The sequence below is a fragment of the Papaver somniferum genome, chromosome 2, assembly GCF_003573695.1.
Source record: "Papaver somniferum cultivar HN1 chromosome 2, ASM357369v1, whole genome shotgun sequence".
Classification (NCBI taxonomy): Eukaryota; Viridiplantae; Streptophyta; class Magnoliopsida; order Ranunculales; family Papaveraceae; genus Papaver; species Papaver somniferum.
The window spans coordinates 212,060,096-212,078,243 of NC_039359.1; the positions used below are offsets into that span (position 1 = coordinate 212,060,096).

The following is an 18,148-nucleotide window of genomic DNA, read 5'->3' on the forward strand; positions in this document are numbered from 1 at the left end:
TTTTCAAATATATACTACTAGATGCAAACAAGAAGTTATGATTCAAATCATCGAGTCTTTAAACCTGAAAACCCATAAAGAAAACAAAAACCAAAAAAGTTAGATCAGACTAATAGAGCAATCAATTGAAACTATCAAAACAAATTGCAAGTTAACATCATTATATATAAGTACTCATAAATGGTAAGTGGAAACGCAAACGATATTCTTACACTGGTTGTTTTTCTCTAGATCTCGCCTACTTCAGTTGTAGTTTGCACTACACCAAATTCCCGGATTCGTAACAATAATTTGTAACGACTTTGGGGCCGTTACAAAATGTCCTTTACAAATGGCCGTGACGAAATATTCGTAACAGAAATAAGCAGTTACGAATCGTTCAAAATTTCGTAACAGAGTCCAGCCGTTACGAAGTTGTTTTAGGCGTGCTAATCACACGGTTGGTCACACATGGGTCGTAACACTTGGAGTTGGTGTGTGTGTCATTCACATGCGTGCTTTCTAGCCTTTCATCTACACCGTGTATGCCTAAATGAATATCTCTACCCTTTATTCTATTCTCGAGATGCATCTCAATCATAAAACCCTGGATTTTATACATACTCCACATTTCTACGTCTTATCTCTTTCTCTCCGCCTCGTCGTCCCTCTTCCTCTCTTTTTCATTGTTCCTCGTCCTCTCTCTCGATCTCTCAGAAGAAACAGGGTCGAAGAGAAACTCATCTCTCTTCTTCGCTGTTCTTCGTTTTTTCTCTTCCCAACTTCTTCTTTTTCGCTGTTATTTGTTTTTTTTCTTCTCAAAAGCATGAACTGAGAAATTGTTCATATCAATTGAGAAGTAATATGGAGAAGTAAATGGATCAGGAAGGTGTTCCTGAGGTTGTGAATTTGGTTTTGGTTAGGGTTATTATTGATTGAAGAATGACGAATCAGTAAGAAATAAAGTTAGGGTTTCTGCAGTTAGTATTGAGTTTGTGCAAAATCGAAGGAGGAATTGGTGGATTGAATAGCAGGAGGAGATGGTGGAGTTGTATTAACTCGGGTTATAGAGGATAGGGTAAATCAGAGAGAGAAAGTTATGGTTTGGAAATTGATTTAAGGTTCAATTTAGCGATAGATGAGAAGAAATCAAAGACTGGGTTTGGTGGTTTGAGAAGTTAATCGATGTTTCGAACAGATGGTTCTGAGTATAGATGATGGTGATTGAAGATGAAACCGATGGTTAGGGTTTAGAATTTGATTTAAGGTAAACTTTCTCTACCTAATAGAAGTCTGTTATGTTCTGTGATTCTAAGTGAATTTCTGTGATTCTAAGTAAATTATTATGTTCGATTTGACAATGTTAATATGATTGTGTTTCACTAGTTTCCTAGTGGGTGAAGAAACTGTTTTTGATGTTTATAACCCATAGTTCTGTGCATTTGTTTTTACCTCAGAGCTGACCTCTTTCATTAGTGGGCTAAGGATAGGATAATTATCATTGTATCCCATTGATCAATAGACACTAGTCTACTGTGGTATCCCAGTATCTAGATAAACTTAGGCCTCTTGCTGTTTTTTGTTTAATTATGGGTTTTTAAGGAAAATCCATCTCATTTAGTTTTGCTTCAAAATTTTCTTTTCCAGGTTGCATGACTTCTTTATACAAATTCTGGTGGTGGTGTATTCGCACTTGGGTCCAATGAGATTCAAAGATTATGGAAATGGGGCAAAAGTGAACAGAACCCAATTGTCATGGTAATTCTCTGCATAATATTCTACATTTCGTTCCAGTATATACTTTCAAGTATTTAAACAAATTGTTTTCCTTTTTAAATAAAGTTTCCTGAATCAATTGAGGTTTGTAGGCAACCACCAGTATTGTTCCACAAATACGTTTCTGCACATTTTTCTATTTTCTACAGACTCTCATAGATTGTCTTCTGTTTGAAGGATTGCTCTCTTGCTCGCTGTGCACTTATAACTTGCCTTTCACCACCGACTTATGAAGGTAATTTAGTAATGATCTTGAGTTGGATATTGGAACTGTCTGTAATTTTGTGGACTGTAAAGGAAAAAGGTCAAGTAGCTAGTCACTTTTTTTTTTGCGTTATCGGACTGTAAAGGAAAAAGGTTCTAAACATCTGAAGGCTGATATAGTCGTGAGAGAAAGAAATAATTGAATGAGAGGGAAATTTAGTATTGCGGCAAGGTAGTGCAGAAAATGATTGAACTGTGAACTGGATGGTGTTTTACACATTTTCGTTTTTTCTTTTTGTCTTTCCCACCGGACATAAATTCTATTGTGATACTTTTTGTTTGTGTAGTGCAAAATTCAGATCCTTGTAGTGTGAGAACTGAAACACTGATATCGTCTCATCTAATACTTAGGGGCCTTTGTTTTTTGATCCAACAAAAAACAAAGCAAGTGAGAAGCTAAAGGCAGGACCCAGCTTTTGCACTAGGCTTTCTCGTTATTTATTTGTTTGAATTCTTTTTGTTTGAGCATACAACTATAGTATGAAATGTAACTATGGACCTCCATATGGCAGGTCATAATTAATAGCAGTCTAATATGTCCTCTAGGAGGTTAAACTGGCAGTAATTCGACCAACGTAACTCAAACACGTTATGCTAAAACTATCTAAGTAAAGTGCTTAGGAAGTTCAATTAGAAAAATAAATTAGTGTGGACAATCAACTATCTAAGTAAAGTGCCTAGGAGGCACAAATCAAACACCAAAGTCGAGCTTCCATTGGAGTTTGGGTTTGTCATTTTTGTCTTCTTTTTCCTTAATTCAGTAGAGTTACTATATTTTGTTGATCCAGACCATTAATTTGCCTTGAGTTTAGATTTCGAGTATGATGTTAATAGATTATTTATACAACTCGTATTCTCTGAGAATGAAAATATATATAGACATGCTATCTCAACTTAGTAAAAAAAAACATCAAATGACTTCAGTGCAAATTTAAGGTTATCTCACATCTGCAGTTAAAGTCCATTAGCGCGTATGATTAATTTCACAGTGTAAAGGAAGATCAAGCATCCATCAACTAAGATTGACCATTTACTGACACGGAACTGTTTCATTAACATGTTCCATATATGCATTTATATAGGAGTATGACCCTGTAGCAGAAGTCAGATAGCCAGGCATGTAGTGGTTGCAGTCGACCATTTGTCCCTTGCATTTTTTTGTCATTAAAATGTGTTTCCAAATCAGTATTATTATTCACCATACAAAATCGTCAACTATGCATTGGATAACTTGGGATTTTACTTCTCATAGACACTAAAGGCGCTGGACAGTTTGCTGCTAGTTACTTTGCTTTGTTTAATTTGTACAGAAATACTGGGCCGGTAGGATGGAGATTGAGACGACGACATTTTGAGGCTGTAACATCCTTTATTAAATGTTGCAGGAAGTTCTTCCCTTCAGGTTCTGCCGCTGAGATATGGTCTGAATTCAGGTTAGTATTTTGTCTTCAATGTGGTCCAAAAGGATTCCGTCATGTCCCGATCTGGCATTTGGCATTTCGGTATCATCTGTCCAATAAAAGGCGTTGATTTACAACCTTTCAAACTGTCGTTCTTTATTTGCTAATTAGCTAAAAATACTGCTTGAATTGCTTATCCCAGTGGATTTTACATCGCTTATTTACACTATATATGCAGATTGCAGTTGGAAAAGGTTGACTGATATGTTTAATCCTTTTATTATTATCACCATCTATACTATATTCCACCGTTATGGTAGTGTGACAGTGAGGCATTACTCATTATCTATTCTATGTCTACTTTTAGTTACAAGCAGCTATTTAAGTTAGATGTGAATGCACAGGGACTTCACACAAGGTCAGTTGAAGCAGTAGTAGCCAGACGGGGAAATATCAATCCTTGGTAAGTACTTCACTTGGTTATACTTGTACTATCAAGTTTAAATTTGTGGATTTGACACTCAGTTTATACTTGCGAGGTATTTGCGCTGGTGGGAAGTGAACTGCAGTGGGGTTGGCATCAACTTGTGTACCTTCTAGATTACCAGGTAAGTACTTCACTTGTATACTTGATTGATTTTCTGTTTCTTACAATTATACTCGCTTCTGGTGAGAGAGCTTGTGGACTTTGGTTTGTTGCAGGACCAAAGATAGTGCCAACTTATGAACTTTTCCAGCTGAAAGTACATTTACTGAGGAGGAGGATGTTTCCATCGATTTCAAGTAAAGATGCTAAACTTCTTTACTTATGTAAACTATTTCCTTTAGCAAGTGGTTCCAAGTTCCCTTTCTCATGTACTACAGATGCTTTTGGAAATTTAACCCCTTGTACTACTTTTTACTACCTTGGCTTAATGGCATCTTATGATGCAGGGTATACTGAATACTTGTCTCCTTCTGAACTGTAGTTTATTTGTAATGCATCTAATGTATGCTTCTAAATCCTTTCAGAAGCAGTTGGAGTGGATACTGGTGTTTTGGAGCTTAAAGAAATAGGAAGACAATCGGAAATGCTGTTCTCAATCCTGAACCCATGATATCAGGTAGTGCTACTGTGAGCACTGAGAAGTTCATTTTTGTTTCAAGTTAACCTAGAGATTGCTTATAATTTGTGGTTTTCAATGTTTTAGGGAAGATATTGAGGAAGGAGTTCATCAAGCTTGCACTGTCCATTAGGTATGCTACTACAAAAACTGCTGCATTAGTCATTGGTTCTTCAAGACTTTCACTTTATGTTTCTGAAATGATGTTGGGAAAGATCTTGTTATGCCTACCAGCTAAATTTTTACTTTCAGTTCATCATTTTTTTGTATATATGTGGGTGGTTCTTGTTTGCATTTACGTGAACTGCGTTTATTGAACATTATTTCTTCCAGTTTACTTGTCATAATAATGCTGCCTGTTGTATTTTGCAGGATCGCCTACATCGAGTTTTCTGATGCCCAAGCTTTCAACAAAGCAAGCCTGCAAAGCATATAGAGCTTAGTTGCGGTTATTTGAATGATGCTCTATTTCATCAGAAGGGTGGAGAACAAAGCAGCTAAGATTTGTAAGTTCCATGTATTCAAGTTTCTATGTATTCCCTCAGAAATTTGGAACCTTCCATGTATTCCCTTAGAAATTTGATACTCAACAAAAAAAAAAAAAAAAAAAAAAAGGTTTGGTACGTAGAGAAATTTCAGTTCTTTTGTAATATACATTTGTTCAGTTCATTTGTAATATAAATCTGATATGAATTGAATGAATGCGATATAAATAGATTGAAGAAATTGTTCTCGAGTGTGGATGATGAATGTATGCAGGTATATTGAATTTAGAATTCCGGCTTATTTCTGGCAGAAAATGAACTGCCTAACGCTTTCAATTCGCCACATAGTAACGGGTTCTGGTCGTTACTAATATGCCCCGTAGTAACGGCTTGAGGTTGTTACGACCAGGCTGTTACAAATATTTCGTACTGGCCCCAAGCTGTTACCACGTGTCAAATTAGTACGGCAACTGGGTGTTACTATGGACGTTACAAGCAGAACTCGTAATGGCCCCTCTGCCCTTACAAAAAAATGTAACAGCAACAGGTGAGAGCCTTTACAACCCGTTTAACTAACGGTTACAATCTGTTACGAATCCGAGAGTTTGGTGTTGTGATTCGGGATTGAGGTACTCTAGGGTCAAGTCACAAATCCTTCGTTTTTCTTTTGTTTAGAAGAAGTTTTAGTATGAACCGATCAAGCCATCAAAACTTTCAACGTGTTTCACACATGTATAGCTTCCCTGTTTTCTTAATTTTAAATCTACAAAAAAATATTGAGCCATTAATATCCAAGCCTATATTAGCTTAAGAAAATATCTGCCAAGATGGGCTTCAGAGGCGGGCCTGAGAGCATGAACACTCTACGGAGAGTTGATATCTCTACAAGATTCTTCTAGAAATCTATTTTGAGGCATACCAAAATATTTCGAGGCATACGTTCGGCTGAAGTTTATCAGCCAAACCTAGACAAAATACACAGGTTCGGCTCAAATTGAGTATGCCTCAAAAATTTATAGTATGCCTCAAAACAGGTTACTTCTTCTAAGTAAGGAACATATTTTTCTGCTGTAACGTAGCATTCTGAAGCAGATGTTTTTCTGGTAAAGAATGAAGAATTCTCATGATACTAGCAGTTGTGGTGAAATTGGGTAGATTACGGACAAAATACCAAAGATTTTTTGTAACTGAACGATCAAAATCCCGAAAAAAATCCGATCGTGGTTGTGTGGTGATTCTATCTCTAGAAAGGTAATGACGTAAAGTGGGTCCCAATTACGTTTCCAACTAATTGCTGATTCAAATATAAAATTGCATTACAAATCCAATAAAGTTTGGTCTACCTTTAGTGCTAGCGATTTTAAGTAGAGCCTGACACCATGTGCTATTTTAAATCTCGAAAATGATTGGTGTACCGAGTTTAAATCCCGTGATTTGCACTGTTTCTTACAGCTGTTGGGATCCACTTTCCATCATTACAATCCCGATGTTAAGCACGCTAAGTTATGGCCGTTGGATTTCCCTTGGGACACACCGAAGTATAAATTCTTCGGTGTGTGTATCATGGTTGTTTAAATCTTTTCCTAGTGACAAGATGGATAAATAATGACTTTTTTCAGGTATTAAGTTGTTTATATTATTCTTATTTCGAAATAAAATAAAATAAAATTAGGATACATGCAATTGAAAGAAAAACTCCAATACATGAAAAAAAATCAGTTAGGGAGAAAGAAACTAGGATACCAAAAAAAAATATGGAAATCCACCAGAACGAAAACCGAACTGGTAAAAAAAATCTAATACACGAATAGAATATCGAAAACCTCTATAATATTTTCCAAGTGAGTCCTAATGGATTCCACGATGATGTATATACACATCTTGAGAAATTAGTTTCTGTCTTAATCAAGTCGGAAAACCATAAATTAATTTGAGAATACAATTTCACAAAAGTTTAAAATCACTAAAAGTAAAAGAATTATTTTCTATGAAGCATCTTTTTTCTTCTACTTTTAAATTCTAGATTAAATTGTGCTCCTGAAATAAAAAAAATCCATTAACGACAGGTTAATGTTTTTGCTTCTACAGCACATTCTAAAGCTGCATTGCTAAACAAACATTTGACTTATCAACTTTTTAAGCGAAAAATAACTTCTAACGGAGTATCCAAAGTTCCAAATAGGTAGAAAGACTCGTGAAAATTTAACCTATTTACCGTTTTCGGAATTGAAGTTAGCGAAATGTTTGATTTCAAAGAGGCGAAATTTGACCGGAAATTGCCGTAATTCTTGGTTGAATTTCGGTCGGCTCCGCCGCAATTGGGTGGAATTAGTGGAAATTTTCGGTTGAGGTTTTTGAAATTTGTATAGATCTTGAGTTTTTTACTATTTTGAAGGAAGACTTGCTTCTCATTTTAAAAACAGGTGGTATTTCATTATATATATACACAATTATATGTGATATTTGTTTCCACGACATAAAGTTTTCCTAGTGTCTCGGTCGAAACGGACCGAAACACAGAATTGATTTGGTTGTGTTGAGTCAAATATGCTCCGCCTTACGTTGCAGAAAAGAGATCCCTTACCTCCGCCCGCTTTATAAAATGATGAATAATATGTATAGTTTGGTAATGGTGGAACACCAAACTCAAATTCTACAAGAATCTCATTTTGTGAAACCGATTCCCAGGATGTGACAGTGTTATGTACAGGGCCCCGGGTACAGATTTACCGCGGCATGCTGATCCGCGATTACTAGCGGTTCCAACTTCATATTCCCCGGTTGCAGAGAACAATCCGAACTGAGACAATCTTTCTGGATTCGCTCCGCCTTACGGCGTTGCTTCCCACTGTAATTGTCATTGTAGCACGTGTGTGGCCCAGCCCATAAGGGCCATGCGGATCCTGTTTCATTCCACTCGTGTTCATCACAAATTTGATCACGAAAAAACCCCAGAGATTGCGGCGAAGGAAAACTTCCAAAATTTGATCACCAGGAAACCCATTTCTGAATCGAACTTCCAAAATCCATCCCTGACTCCAACTACTAAAAACCCTAACTTTTTCATTATATACTCTCTTTTCCATCTCTGTAAAATAAGGGTTCTGTCTGTGATCAATTATCAAGGTTTAGTTCCGTTTTGATTGAGCAAAGATGAAGAGACCTAGAGAAGAAGATTCTTTTGCTTACATAAAAGCTGTTCAAAAAACACCAAAATACCATGAATTCCTTCAAGTGATGAAAGAATACAAGTCCTCGCCAACTTACGACACCACCAATGTGGAGTTCGTAACTACAAGGATCAAGGAAATCTTTAGAGATCATTCAAACCTTATTCATGGATTTAACATGATATTCTTGCCTGAAGAACATGCAATTGAAGACGATTTTTGTGCTGATCAGCAGAATAGGGTTTTGAAATCTACAAAAAGGGTTGAAGCAGAAGACTCCAATAAGGCGATGTCTTTATATGAAGGTGATTATTATCGAAACTACAGATTCTTTGAGAAAGTCATGAGGAAGGAGAGGTTTACAAATCCTGATGATTGCAAGAAATACTTGAAGTGTCTTTATCTTTATAGCAAAAAGAGAATTTCAGAAGGTGAATTGAAAGATATGGTTGGTGGTTTGCGGCAATATGGATGTGTCGCGTTTCCAAGAACAGCGAATAATGATAAAGTGCAGCAAGAACCCCAAAAGGATGAAAGGGAGATAGGTTCGGAGTCTCCAGTGCAGAAAGAACCCCAGACGGATGAAAGGGAGATAGGTTCTGAATCTCCAGCATCAAAATTGGAGGAACCCATGATTGACCGTCTCATGAAGTGCGAAAAAGATAACCCAAGTTATCAGCTTTCGACTGAGAGAATTTCAGCTAGCGGAAGGACGGAACTTGGAGTTGCAGTACTGAATGATTCTTGGGTTTCTGCAGAGAGTAGTACCACAGGTGGTGATACATACCGTTGCAAGAAAAATGCTTACGAAAAGAACCTGTTTAGATTCGAAGATGACAGATGCGAACGCGATAGGCAGTTTGAGTTGGTTGGTTAAGGTACTATTCAGATTGTCCAGGAATTGGAAGGAAATATTGCGGATGACAAAGTCAGCCCGGAAAGTATAAGCTTCGAGGATCACTTTAAAGTGCTACAGCTTGGGTGCATTAAAAGATTGTACAATGAATCTTGGCAGGATGTTGTGGATGCGTTAAGGAAGGATGCAAAATCTGTATTTCCTGGTATATTAACTCAATTGCAGGAAAAACTAAAGGAGGCCACAAGTCGTCTGTCAGTAACTTACAAAAAGAAAATGAATGCAGTTTATTCAAAGAACTTCAGAAAATCTCTGGATTACGGCAACTCCTCCGGTGGCGAGCAGCAGGAAACAACGAGTTCTAAAGACGATGCATCTACTTCTTGTTGTCCGAATCTTTTAGCTGAGCCAACAACATAAACTAGTTAATCCGTTCTAATTTGTGTTTTTATGTTGACCTGTTATTGTGAAATTTATAATCAAATTCAGATTCTTTTAAATTTGTAGTTTTACAAGACAATCAATGTCTTTCTTCTTCCAGGTCCTCAGATTACACATATTTTGTTGTTTGACGACAAGATGACAACCAAGTAGAATAAGCTTTAAGTGCAATCAATCCTAATCTGACCCAAATTTCTACTAAGTACATTGGTAGAGGAAAGCTTCACAACTGCATAAGCATAGACTTGGAAATATGAGTTTTGATCATCAATAAAAGACTTAACAACTGGTGATGCTCTTGGATCCTTTGAGATGCTCGAGTCGATACCAAATAAACCTCTACCATAAATGATATCTCTCGAGTACTGATTATCAATGTTTGTGCCTTTGGCATTGTATAATCTTTCCACAATGTCCAACCCCTAATGTATCCTGGAAAAAAAACAACACGATTCAACTCATAAACATAGCTGAACCCTTAAAGCAGATTATGAACTCTTATATCTACCTAAGTGATGACCAAGATTTACCCAACATGGCGACAGATTCCTTTAGCTTGTTTATAACTTGAACATGTTGAGTCTTTCCTTCCAAGTTCCAAGAGGAACTTGAACTTGAAGACTATCGCTTCTTTAGCAGCTAATGCAATAATGTCAGCACAAGAGACTTTAAAGCAAGGAAATGCTGCAATTACGCATACAAATTATAAGCCGACTAACTGCCTTCTGATTTCAGATTACTGCACAAGGTTCATGAATCAATTCAAGCAACAAAATCATATCAAGCAGCAAAACTTAAGCATATATAATATGCTAAGCGCATACAATACAATGAAGACTTGAAAAATTACTCTTCGCAAGGGACACAAACCTGATAATTATTCAACTTAGATGACTAACTTTAAGCAGTTCTTGTGAAAGAATGTTACTTACAGAATACCAAATGACACTTGACGTAGAAAATTAGAGGGGCTCATGGTCTGGCTATATGGAATTCAATTTACAGGGGGTTTAAAAACGATGAAAAGCTACTTGTTTTTGGTCGACTGGTAATGGTGAGCCTCTATGGCTTATTTTTGGTTGACTAGCACCTTGTTGTTTGTTTTTTGCTGACTCATCTGAATCGTTCGCATCTGACTCGTCTAGTTCTGACCGATATCATCTAACTCATTTAGATCTGACTTAATATGTTTGTTTGTTTTTTTCGGTCAGATTTGACTTAAAATTGTACGTGAATTAGTGGCGTGGTTCTATGAGTGAAGGATTAGGTAGTGAGATCGTCAGTCAGTCAGATCTGACTCAAAATAAAAAAACAAACAGTCCGATATCAAACTCAAACTCATCTAGATCCGACTATGTGAATTAGTGGCTTGGTCAAAAAACAAAATCAGACTCGAATCAGATACCGTGTACGCATGTGCATTTCCCAGTGGTGCTTCATAAAGGTTTATTCACAGCTGGCCTAAAGCGTAGAATTGTTCTGTAAAGTTGATTAAAGAAATAGTTGATGCTTTCATAGACACAGAGACGGTCATTCAACCATTTGAACTGGGTAACTAGGTGCTTCCATTTCCCAGTAGTGTTTTTCTTCTGGGCATGACCTTCCTGCCATATTCCCTGTTGAGCCCGCAGCTCCTACATCCACACCTCAATCAACCACAGGTCTGCTGTCAAGAGCTTCTCTGACTTCAACTAGCTCAGGACAATAGCGTTTAGCGAGCACTTCTACTTGTTCTCCAAAGGAAAGCAGTCCATGCGTACCAATGTGATTTACCATCTGTCTCCAACGTTTCAGAGTAGTATCCCCAGGCCTGCAACCAACACAACAAACAGGATCAGAAGAGATAAGTTCTTCATAAATGGTTAGGTTTTCGGTTTTCACGAGGAGTGTGGATTTTTCAAACAAGGTATTGACTTCCAACTTGAAAGGTGAAATGTAGCCGGTATTTTTGTTTCTTTATTTCATGTTTTACAGAAGTAGAACAATTTATAAGCTATACCAACATAAAAAATGGTTTCAAGCTTCAGTTGAATTGCTTACCTATGCTCAAGAAGATTATCCCAGTCAACATCTTCAACACAGCAAGCATCCAGCCTAACAAGTCTGCAATTCCAGTAATAGATACAATGAAACCATACATTACTAAATTAGAAAGTCAAAGACAAGTTCCTTACTCATCCAGCAATCGATAATCGTCTACGTCGGCCCATTTACTTTCTTCTTCTTCTTCTTTCTTCTTCTTCTTCACCATAGATGAAGATAATTGTTTATACCTGAAAAGGAGAATGCTTCAACCATCAAGAAGATCAAAAATTAGAAAAATTAGACTACTGAGTACAATGCAGTCCAAACAGATTTCAAGATCCCTTAATATAAACTACACGTAAACAGATTTCAAGATTCCTGACAAGCAGTCCAAAAAGTGGCAAAACAGTCGGAAACCATCGCAACCCCCGCATGGTAATAAAATAGTTCGGCATTTACGGTTCTACTTTTTTGAATTTCAAGAAGTGGAAAGTGATTCGAGTTTACACAATCCATATACATTAGTGGGAACTCTCTACAAAATCCGAAGATATATGAGAGCTCATACAATGTAAAGAGATTCGAAAGATACAAAATCCGAAGATATATAGCCACTGCATACTATTCGTGTTCGCAGGAAAGAAGAGGCAATTTTTATTCGAAACTGAGCTGTGAATAGATATATACCCTGATCTATGTTTTAGAAACTCAAAATTCGATGACGAACGAGTTAGACAAAATACAATTTAGTTTATTAAAATTCCAGATAAGCAAGAGATGATAGCAAAATGAAAGGAAAGAAAGAAAGTAGTTTACCCTTTTTAAAACTCTCACGACATATCCGACGCCATGTATCCTTCACATGATAGCGATTTTTTCCAAGGACTTCGGCCATGGTTTTCCAATCTGGTCCATGCTTTTCATGAAACCTAGAGTTTATGATTGAGGCATATGCTTAGAATGTACCAAAAATATCTGGAGTAGAGAACGAAACTTATAATTCACTTAGGAGAAACGAGATATAGAAATTTGGATTGACATAAGCATACTCCACGTGTAGAAAGCAACAAAAGCCAACTTTACGAAACATACTTTAAGACAAATGCTTTTTCATCCTCAGTCCACTTGCGTGATATCCCTCGTAAACAAAGTATGTGCTCTATGAGTTACTGATTCGTAAGGCCTATACGGTAAGGCAGCCCCTGAAAGTTTCAAATACCTCTTCAAATTATATAATTTCTGTGGAACAGGCAATGGAAAGTGCATCGTTAAACATGCTTTTTTTGTCACAAAACCCCAAACTCAGAAAGTGGAATCATCGACTCATCAGACCATTTAACCAATTATATTCTAATGGAAGCAAAGAATGCAATATGAGTAAAATTAAAAGAATGGCATCTGTGTATGCTGTTTATATACAATGGAAAGAGTATACTCACATATTTCCTTCCAACATCCTCTTACATTTGGATGTTTCACCGAGTGCAGAACCATATCCACGCCGTCCTCACCCAATTCATGTATCTAAGAACATCAGTGGATTTTGGCTATTAGTGTGGTGCTTTACCATCAATAAGAAATTAGGATTAGAAATAATGAACATGGGAATATGGTGTCTAGATGCTGGGTATTGGAGGTGGCAAACATGATATTCTGGGGGCAACAGTCATGCTAACCAGGTGTGTTTCTCTACCACGAGCCCCGAGTATGTGTTATCAATGAGAACATAACTTCTAGCAAATCCTCTAAATCAAGTTGCATCCTACGTACCATGATTTATTGAAAATCTCAAAACAATACAATAAAAGATATTAACAACGAGTGATACATAAAGTCTAACTTATTTATTACTCAAATTTCATAGGTTTTCTTATTTCCTGAGGTCCATGTATCCTTTGCGGAATTTATGATACTTAGATCATGCCATTTGGTGTTAACTTGGATATTAAGTAAGAAAAATAGAGAAGAAAACTAATATGAACCATTTAACTAAGCAATGTATACATGTGTCACTTGTTTAAGTTGTCTTACAGAACAGCATGTTCATTTAAAATAAATACAAGAAGTTCCACTGATAGCATGATTACCAAGCGTAGTAGATGGAAAATAAAATTAAAACGACCAAGGGTCGATAAACAAATGAAAAAACAATCATCAGAGCTGTCACTTTTTTATATATGTACGGGTGAATATTATTGATGATGGCACTCTTTATTACACAGCAATATTAGTAGTCATTTTCAAGCTAGCAAGTGATGATAGTTTAACTAAGCACGTTTCTTACTTAATAAAAAAATTCCCTTTCTTTTCCATCTCTTTCTTACCCTCCTGTTATTTTCCTCATGTTATCCTCAGGCTTCATCTGCCTTAGTATTTTCATAATTGTATGATTACTAGCATCATTTAACCCTAAATGTTATATTAGATTTCTCCAACAAAATAAATAATATACAAAGGCCTCTTCTTATGACGCAGATTACTTAAAAGCCACAGCTCAAACAGTTTTTATGTTGAAGAAGAACTGAAGAAGCCAGTAATTAAGATACGGTTAGATTTTTGTTTTCAGGTTTTCTTAATTAAACTTGGATAAGTTTGAGCTAAGGATTATGAGCTGATAAAGAGTGCCACATCATCAACAAGGGCACACAGAACCCTGAAAGAATTTCTACTCTAATAAGTTATGACAAAACCACACACTGCCTGGCAAAGTTCAAAATTTAGTAGATATTAATTCTATTTATACAATAAACATACCTCTATATACTTGTGAACAGCATCTTTGATTATCTGATCTTCTTCCTTCGTGAACCTCTTACCTCTAACCAACTCAATTCCTGGGTTTTCCTCCACATCATCTTGGTCCTTTTCGTCCTCCCTCGTAAACAAAATATTTGCTCTGTGACATACTGATCTCGAAGCCCTACAGTAAGGCAGCCCCTGAAAGTTTCAAATACCTCTTCAAGTTATAAATCCCAAGCTCAGAAAGTGGAACCATCGACTCATCACACCATTTGAACCTATTACATATTCTAATGGAAGCAAAGAATGCAATGAGTATAATTAAAAGAATGCCATCCGCATATGCTGTTACATATATATGGAAAGAGTACACTCACCTATTTCCTTCCAACATCCTCTTACATTTGGATGTTTCCCGGAGTGCAGAATCATATCCACGCCGTCCTCTCCCAATTCATGTATCTAAGAACATCAGCGGATTATGGATATTAATGTGGTGCTCTACCATCACTAAGAAATTAGAAGTAATGAACATGGGAATCTGGTGTCTAAATGCTGGATATTGGAGGTGGCAAACATGATAGTCTGGGGGCCACAGTCATGCGCTTCCTTGGTGTGTATCTCTACCACAAACCCCTAAAACGTGTTACCAAATGAGAACACAACTTCTAGCAGTTGAATCCTACATGCAATAATTCATGAAAATCTCAAATAATAGACAAGAGATATTAACAATAGGAGATACATAAACCCTAAGATATTTTAACTCAAATTTCCTAGGTTTCGTATTTCCTAAGGTTCGCGAAACCTTTGCCAAATTTTTGATACTTCAGAGCACGCCATTTGTTATTAACTTGAATATTAACTAAGAAAACAGAGAATAAAACTCATATGAGCCGCTTAACCAAGCAATGTATACATAATACATGTGCCATTTGTCTTATAGAACAGCATGTTCATTTGGACTAAATACTAGCATATTCACTGTAAGCATGATAACCAAGCGTATTCGATGAAAAACAAATTAAAACAAAATAGTGATCAAATTAGTCAGTCAGACAAAATATACATGACATTTCCGAGCATAAACCTACGCTCAAGATAAAAAGCAATTCCTCTAGAGAAGCTTAATGTTCATGACCATATACAATTGTGAAAATACATGAATGTGAGGGGGTACATGTTCCACTTTTGTTGTGTGTGTCACACGGATTGCTAGTAAGACAATATGTGTTCGATGTGCATCACCAGATTCACCACAGGTCCACAACAAGGGCACATAGAACTCTGAAAGAATTTCCACTCTAATAAATTATGACAAGACCACACACTGCGTAGCAAAGTACAAATTTTGGTACGCATTCATTCTATTTAAAACATAAGCATACCTCTATATACTTGTAAATGGCATCTTTGATTATTTGATCTTCTTCCTTTGTATAGTTACCTCGAATCAACTCAGTTCCTGGGTTTTCCTCCTGCTCATCTTGGTCATCAGATGCAGGAAAGACTTCTACATGATTAGCAAATTTTACTCTTTTGGATGACTTTTTGGAATACGAGTTTCTCAAATGCTCATTTGCACTTCCGAAATTGTTTTCTGTTTCAACATCTCCAACATTCGCATTTATATTCTCAATATGTGCATCCAATTTGGACCCTTTCTTTTTCTTCTTCTTCTTCTTCTTCTTCCCCTCTCCTATATCTACGTCCAGCACTTCCTCCTCTCTATTCCTCTTCTTAGAAGAACAAGAACCAGATTCAGCCTCACCGTCAGACTTCTCAATGCAGCTTTCTCCAGAATCACCTCCATTTTCGTTCTTTCTTTTATTTTTTTTACCCTTCCCCTTCTTCACATGCTCATCATTTACCTCACCGCTCACATCACTGTGATCCTTCCCTTGAGAAGCCGCTTCATCAGTTGCACATTCTACATCATTGCACTCCGTAACCCTTTCCTTGTGTTTCTTCTTTTTGTGTTTACCACTTTCTTCTCTCCCATTATCAGACCCACCTTCTTTCTCCTCAGACCCCTTCTCACCTCCCACATCTGTAGGTACTTATGAGGTACTTAAAGCCTCTTTCTCATTGTTTCTCTCGTGCTTCTTCTTCTTTTTTTTCTTCTCTGTAGGTACTTCTGGGGTAATTAAAGCCTCTTTTTCCTCGCTTTTCCTGTGCTTCTTCTTCGTCTCCTCTGTAGGTACTTCTGAAGAGCTCGAAGCCTCTTTTTCCTTGCTTTTGTTGTGCTTCTTCTTCTTCGTTTCCTCCGTAGGTACTTCTGAAGAGCTCAAAGCCTCTACTTCCTTGTTTCTCTTGTGCTTCTTCTTCTTCTCTGTAGGTATTTCTGAGGCAGTTAAAGTCTCTATTTCCTCGCTTTTCCTGTGCTTCTTCTTCTTCTCTTTGGGTACTTCGGAATTGCTAAAATCGTCATTCTCCTTGTTTCTTTTGTGCTTCTTCTTTTCGCTCTTTCGCAATACATTCTCTTCATCCATCCCTACCACTTCCACTCCAAGAGTAACCAAGACTAAACAATCTACTCAAAACAGATACACCTGGCAGAAAAAATTGAAAAACCCTCGATGAAACTCAACACTGATTTTCGCAGAAACTATAAAATCTGCCATTTTCGGTTTCTTAGTAGTTCAGTGAAATCGCCCAAATTTAAAAACTTAAATTAGACCCACAATTTCTGTTCATTGGATTGAGTACATATATTTAGATTACTTAGATTGTTTACCCTAAATTCTATTTATCAATGCAAACATCAAATAAGAAAAACATAAATTAGGGGTTTACAGAAAAAAGAAGAAGAATACGAACCTCAATGAAGACGACAATTCAGGATACAAATTTAGCTGATAGGATTGATATGATTTCTATCTTCTCTTCAACTTCAACTTCTTTGTTGGATTTCAATTTCAAGAGTGTTTTATTTAGGGTTTATGCTAACAAAATTGCGAACTGAAAAAGTGAAAAGAAGAAGCGGAGTTTATGAGGTTAGCCCTTAAATTTTTTGCTCTTGTAAAAACTGACACCTGTACAACCATTTTACCAGACTGGGCCTGGGTAACCCCAACCCCCAGATCCATCTAAGCGTAGTGAATAAAAAAGAATGATTTTTTTAGGGACCATGGCTTTTTTGAGGGACCATGATTTTATTAGGCCACCTTCCCTATAGTGATAAGGAGTGTCCTAAACCGTTGAAATGACTAACCTACCCTTAACTTAATTTAATTTAAAACCAACCTAATAACCATCTATATATATAACCAGCGCCTCCTCCCACCACCACCGCCGATTACCACCACCACCTCCTCTGATTATCACCACCACCAACCACCGATTACCACCACCACTGCCCACCACCGCCGATTACCACCACCACCACCTCTGATTATCACCACCACCAACCACCGATTACCACCACCACCTCCTCCTCCCACCACCACCACCGCATATTTAAGAAAATGTAACAACATCAATGCATTCACAATTAAGTTCTGTTACATGATAATTTTATCGAGTATAAAAGACGCCAGTTGCATCCTGATTCTGCCATGGGACCACTCCGGAGGTATTTTCCTACAAACCCTTCACTTTAATTTGATTTTGATTGCTTCAATCGAATAGAAATCATCAAAATAGGGTTTTAGTAGGAGTTACAGAGCCATGTTCGGTTAGGCCGATTTTCCAAAAAAAATTAGTTTATTAACTGAACTTATTGAAAATGAAGAACACGAAGAACAGTTCGGTTCTATTGGATTTAAAACTAAGTCACCGAACTCTCTGTTTGGTTGTTTCGCAAAAAATTTTAAAACTACAAAGTAACCGAACTCCACCCTTAGAACCGAAAAAAAAACAAATCCAATCTAACCGAACTGTGTTGTTGTGGCCACTATCTTGAGTTCCA

The 18,148-nt window shown here is 36.9% G+C and overlaps 1 protein-coding gene, 1 long non-coding RNA gene and 1 pseudogene across 3 annotated transcripts; 1 reads left to right on the forward strand and 2 right to left on the reverse strand.

Annotated features, from left to right (window-relative positions):
- The first annotated feature begins 646 nt into the window (after positions 1–646).
- On the forward strand, positions 647–5,136 carry LOC113354504. Of its 2 annotated transcripts, XR_003361921.1 has the most exons (10): positions 647–1,246; positions 1,627–1,737; positions 1,933–1,990; positions 3,330–3,452; positions 3,824–3,882; positions 3,959–4,027; positions 4,122–4,202; positions 4,431–4,522; positions 4,610–4,655; positions 4,895–5,136. It is a non-coding gene; the product is annotated as an uncharacterized LOC113354504 (long non-coding RNA). The 2 variants fall into 2 exon arrangements; XR_003361920.1 differs by having other exon boundaries at positions 3,824–4,027.
- Positions 5,137–10,780: 5,644 nt separating this feature from the next.
- Positions 10,781–17,213, reverse strand: LOC113352764 (annotated as a pseudogene).
- LOC113352765 (protein starmaker-like) lies at positions 15,454–16,730 on the reverse strand. The gene is made up of 3 exons (XM_026596542.1): positions 16,374–16,730; positions 15,627–16,271; positions 15,454–15,525 (listed from the first exon to the last, which is right to left on the reverse strand). The coding sequence occupies exons 1-3, from the start codon at positions 16,728–16,730 to the stop codon at positions 15,454–15,456; spliced, it is 1,074 nt and encodes a 357-aa protein (XP_026452327.1).
- Positions 17,214–18,148: the final 935 nt, after the last annotated feature.